Source organism: Merops nubicus, unplaced genomic scaffold (genome assembly GCF_000691845.1).
Source record: "Merops nubicus isolate BGI_N331 unplaced genomic scaffold, ASM69184v1 scaffold50274, whole genome shotgun sequence".
NCBI lineage: Eukaryota > Metazoa > Chordata > Aves > Coraciiformes > Meropidae > Merops > Merops nubicus.
Genome location: NW_008604538.1, coordinates 1 through 5,582, shown reverse-complemented (window position 1 = coordinate 5,582; position 5,582 = coordinate 1). Strand labels below are relative to the sequence as shown.

General features: G+C 48.6%; 1 protein-coding gene across 1 annotated transcript; it reads right to left on the bottom strand.

Annotated features, from left to right (window-relative positions):
• Nucleotides 1-2,638: 2,638 nt before the first annotated feature.
• On the bottom strand, nt 2,639-4,267 carry HEBP1 (heme binding protein 1; the record flags this gene model as incomplete). The annotated part of the gene is given in 3 exon segments (XM_008939014.1): nt 2,639-2,810; nt 4,109-4,226; nt 4,229-4,267. Coding segments are annotated over 3 exon segments (329 nt in total), but the record flags the coding sequence as incomplete, so codon positions are not given.
• Nucleotides 4,268-5,582: the final 1,315 nt, after the last annotated feature.

The following is a 5,582-nucleotide window of genomic DNA, read 5'->3' as shown; positions in this document are numbered from 1 at the left end:
GTCCCCCTGCAGTGAGAGGTGTGTCAAAAAGCTGCCTGCAGAGCAGAGAGACAGCCTGCTGCAAACCCTTAGCCAGAGAGGCTTTCTGCCCTTTCACACGCAAGGAACTGCTCACCACAGGACAAAAGGATGCCAGGGATATTGAGTTTCCCTTAAGTCTAAAAAGCAACTGGACAAATACATGGGATGAAGTCTGTCTGGGGCCACCAAGCACAGTAACAAAAATTGCCAAGTCCCACTGTACTAGAAAATACAGGGAAATATTTAGAAGAGGTATCAGCCCACGGCTGTGCTGATTCTGTAATCTGTCCCAAGTGTCCACTACTGTCCCTCACTGGGAGCAGGGCACCAAGCTAGATGGGCCTCAATGTCACAATCTCTTAATATTTCCAGACAGTCGTGTTGCAAACCAGTCATAAATATTTGCCTGAACACTGACTGTGAACCCCAGCCACAGGAACAAACAAGTGAACACACAGTTTTCCTCAGGTGAGCAGACCTCCTGATTCCCACATTAACACAAATACTTCAGCCAGAGCCTCTCAGCAGCTGGAACCAATGAAGATTACTCCACCAGCTCTCATATTGCACAGTCAGATAATGCAGGGCCACACCAGGAGAGCTAAAATAGCAATTTAATGGAAAAAGTATTATGACTATTTATAGATGCTGTGACATGATTAGTACCCCAAACAGAAAGATAAACTGGCAACCTAAAGTATTCCAAATCAACAACTCCCACCGAGCTCACAGAGTCAATGATCAGCACAGAAATTGTAAATCACAATATTATTGGGGTTTTATTTATTTAGAAACTCTAGAAAATCAGACAGAACACAGGGATCTCTCCGTGCACAGAAAAGGCAATTCTGTTTGCATGAGCTTTTGATAACAGTTAAGGCTGATTGTGAAACTGCACCCTGACAACTGCTTGCAAAAACTTAGCCAGTAGCAGGGCAGCCCAGGCAGGGTCCAGGGAGGTGGTGACTCTCACCCTCTGCTCAGAGAGCATGCATGTGATGAAAAACTGCCCACACTGCTGGGATCTGCAGCTCTGCCCATCCCAGGTTTGTTATCAGTTCTCCTAACACCTGAGATTGCACAGGAGGAATTTGGAGACAGTTTAGGATTTTGGTCATTGCAGGGCAGTCCTCACCAGTAGCCAGAAAGGGCTGTAACCACACTCTATACACAAACTCCAAAATTAACTCCTGCTAAGCTCTGTTCTCAGAAGGCAGCTGTGCAGCAAACAGCTGGACTGGCCAGAACCTGGCATGCCACCTGACAAATCTCTTTCAGCTCCAGGGAGAAAATGGCTTTTGGAAAGTGCCTGAACTTTGGGGCACTTAAGCTTCAGAGGAGCACGCTGCTTTTCATGGAGCTACTGAACTACACAGGCTCTCCCAGCAGCAGTGTGTGAGTGTGTTCCCACCACGGGCATCATTCTGACTCCCTGGCAGAGTCACACAGGCTCTCCCAGCAGCAGTGTGTGAGTGTGTTCCCACCACAGGCAACATTCTGACTCCCTGGCAGAGCTGACAGCTGAAATGGTGCTATGATACCTACCAGTGCAACACTGACAGCCTTCCTAAAACAACTCACCCTTACTACTGTAGCTGAAGTTTCTGAAAGGCTACACAGTATTTTACATAAACCCCCGTTTTCAAGAACAACCAGATCCTCCTCCTCCTTTAAAGACAGCTGCACTGAGTAGCCCTTCAGAGACTAACACCACTTAAGAGGAGAGCTTTTTCTAAAGATCTGCACCTACAGGCAGCCCCCCTAGATGCTCACCATTCTTCACATGCACCCTCAGATCACAAGTAGTAGGCACCAGCCTGTATTCTTCTAATTCAATAGATTACCACACACGTTTCAGCTTTTGCCCTTGTGTAGGCTAGTTTCAAAGAAATATTACACACAACTAACAGGAAGGTGAGGCAACTACCTTAGGGTCTCCATATCACACTGCACAGCTGCTAGCTGAGACCAGGACATAACACACCCCAAAATGTCTCACCTCAAACACAAGGATAGCTGCAAACAGAAACCTGGATTTTCCTCTAAATTACATTCCTCAGTCAAACAACAGAAGCGTTGCTCTCCCACACACAGAGCCAAGGTAGGATGCCTGTTTCCACCACCCTGTGTTGGTAGCAATGCCCATGTCCCTTTAGACAGCTTTTGGAATAGCACAGATAAAAGCAGCACTTTGCAGCTGCAGCAAGCTCAAGAAGATAAAAAAGTCCCTGTATGCACTTTTGTCATGTTCCCCTGCCTGCCTGAGATGAGACTAATGGTCTGTCACCACTTGGATGCAATTCCTGTTAGGCACCAGTCTTGCTAATTAAGTTCTCTGACTGCCTCAGCAGCGGATTCTGGGAGCACACGGGAGATAAAATCAAGCCACAAAGAGATCACAAGAGTCTGTGTGGTTGAGGACCTGATCCAGCACGAAGCACGACTGTAAGGGGGGTCTGCAGTGTCTCCTAAAATGGGTGGTCCATAAAGGACCAAGGCACAGGCACAGAGGAACAATGGTGTTCTGCCTCTGCAAAATGATTAGTTTATTCTGAAGAGGAGAGGAATGCAGCATGGGGAGGTTCTCAGTGCAGGCAGAGCCACGGGGAGGGGGTGCTCACTCCTTCACAAACCAGACCTCGTTGCGCCGCCCGTAGGGCTTCATGGGGGGGTCGTACCCGTTGCAGAGGTAGAAGTCCCTGTGGTAGGCAGCTTCACTCCCCAGAGCAGACCTCAGCCTGGCAGCATGGTTCACATAATCCACCTCCTTAGCATAGCCCCCAAACTGCCTGCAGAGAAATCACACACAGATAGGTGCTGAGCAGCCCCAGCAAAGCACAGAAGGAAAGAGCAGAACAATGTCCAGTCACAGCATATTTAAGACACACACTTTTGGTCCGGGTTCCACCAACACGCATGACACTGTTCTTTGTGAACCAGCACCCTTCACCTGTGATGGATTAAGTCTCAAGGGTAACACAGCCAAGATGCAGTTATCCACTGGTAGACCCCAAACAGACCCAAGTGTGTCAGTCAGCAGAACGTCCCTGCCCTTTCAACCAAGGCCCCATCAAAGGGACAGATTCCCAGACCATGAGGTTATGGACAAGCCCACTCAGCCCCCAGCCCTTTCACCAATGCTAGTAACAACCACGTTCACTGTGGTGTGAACAAACATCTGCTGCATGCCAGATCAGGAAGGGAAACCAAACTCTAGCTAGACCACAGAAAAGGGAGGTGGGAACAGAGATGTTACAGCCTACAACACTATTTAAAAGGGGTGGGCTGGAATTAATCTGTTTTATGTTGACCTCCTACCAACAGGAACTGTTTGGACATCAGCCTGCAGCTCACTGCCATGCCTCAGGGCCAAGGCTGCAGACAAAACAGCCTGCTCTTGCAAAAGTGGCCCACACCCACAGCAAAGGTCAGGCAGCAGCTGCAGACAGAGGATGAGCCAGGCAGACCACAGTCAGACAAAACAGTTCAAGAAAGGAGGGCAGGGAACGTCCAAGGGGTTAAATACAAAGCCAGCTGCTTATTGCTGTTGTGGTGCTAGTCTGGGTCCAGCTTGTCAGTCCCCAGCCAGAGACATTCAAAGGTGACCCAAAGCAATGCTGCATGTCTCCAAGATGGATTCTGGCATGAGTCCATCTCAGTGAGACTTCAGCTGACACCTGTACTTTGATGCAAACCACACCAAAGGGCATTCGTGATGACTAGGAACCATCCTGATCCCAGGAAGTGAGGAAAGCAATAGTTTTCAGAGATTAGAAATGACCTGGTACCTTCATACCCACCCTCCCCTGCTCTTCACCTCCCAGGTGAAAGACAAAGCCTTTCAGGGATAACCTCCACACTTGTTTTCCCAGTGGAAAAAAAAAATCCATATTCCAAACCAGTGCAGCATGAGCAATGAAAAGAAATGACACAAACCAGCCATCTTTGGTCTAGAAAGACCCCTCCATCTCTTTCCACCCTACACACAACTCATCCAGCAAGCCAGCTGGTAAAACCAACACTGCTCTTCAGAGCATGCTAGAGACTGCAGCACCTGGGACTGGCAATCCCAGGATGAACTACTTACGTGGAATAAACAGTCATCCCTGGCCTCTCTTCAATCTTGATGCTTTCATCACTAGGACAAGGAGGGTTGGCTTGAAACTGGCTCGGGATCCGCAGAGAGACCTTCACCTTCTGCTGTAAGCAGTGATGGAGACAGGGGCAGTCATGCCCATCCCAAGCCCTGAAAGAGACATGCAGACACCACTGAAGAAGTCCAGGTTTTCAGGAACTCACAGGACTAACAAGGGATTCACAAAAGCTAATTTTAGCTTAGGAAAAACTCCTCACACTGAACTTGCATTGTCAGTCAAGAGTGGTGTCCTCTGGGCCACGCAGAACAGCCACCTTCTGTTTCTGCTTGGGCCCCCCTTCTCTCTCCACTGACTAAAGGACCCTGGGAGACAGGGGCTGCAGGTGGTTCTGCATGTCCTTTTATTAACGGTCCTGGCTTTATGGCTCTCAGCCACATAGGTCATGCCACCAAGACACCCTGTTCTTCTGACAAACCACCTACCTCTATCTTAACAGGGTCTATAGTTCTGGGGCAGTTCAGTGGCACACGTAGATCTGCACCAGCATTTAAATTGTTATCATCTGCACTTAGTGCTGAGCCCACAGCCAAGACTGTGTGACAGGAACGTTCTCCTAAACCCTTCCAAATGTTTCCAGATATCCCACAAGTCCAGCACCCCCAGACTCACAGCTTTCAGCAGAACTGTCCATGCTGCCCTCCACTTCAGCAGCAGCATGCTTCTTTTCTGCTCATTACAGCCATGAGGTACCACATAGCACTGAAGAACATTTTGCTTCCCTCTTCTTCTCTCAGCAATAGGAACCTCCTATTGGAGGGAACCTCCAAACCTCAGGATCAGGCAGCTACTGAACTACCTAAGATCAAGCCATCCTTCTCATTTATGTTGTTTTGACATCATGCCTGTCTCTGTGGCATATGTTACAGAAGGTCCCCTTTCTCCTACAGCAATCATCATCACCTTTCCAAAACACACCGCTGTAAACACCATTTCCCTCTGCATGAAGCTCCTGCTTCCACACAGCCTACACAAGCCCCTCTGCTCAGTGCCTGAGAAAGGTGTGCCATCAAATGTTATGCCCCAGGGCTCCTTGGTGGGCTTGGCCTGCTGCGGATGGCTGCCCAGCTGCACACTTCACTGAGCTGAGAACCAGAAGCAATCACCTGGAAGTACCATTATAAAACACTACAAAGTACCACTGAAAAGCAAGCTCATTGTTCATTACTCTTTCATGAATAAAAATAGACAGAGTATATGATAAAATATCAAGGTCATAAAAGTTATTGCACTGCTCACGAGGGCACATCACAGACCCAAAGTGCCCCAGGTGCCCTGGACTCCCTCAGCTACGTGCCTGTCCTCACGCTATCCCAGCTGCAAGATACCTCACTCCTGCTTAAACATGAAATTTTTGAGATTTTACCCTGGAACAGCGATGGGTTAGGAGTGGACCTGTCCATGAGG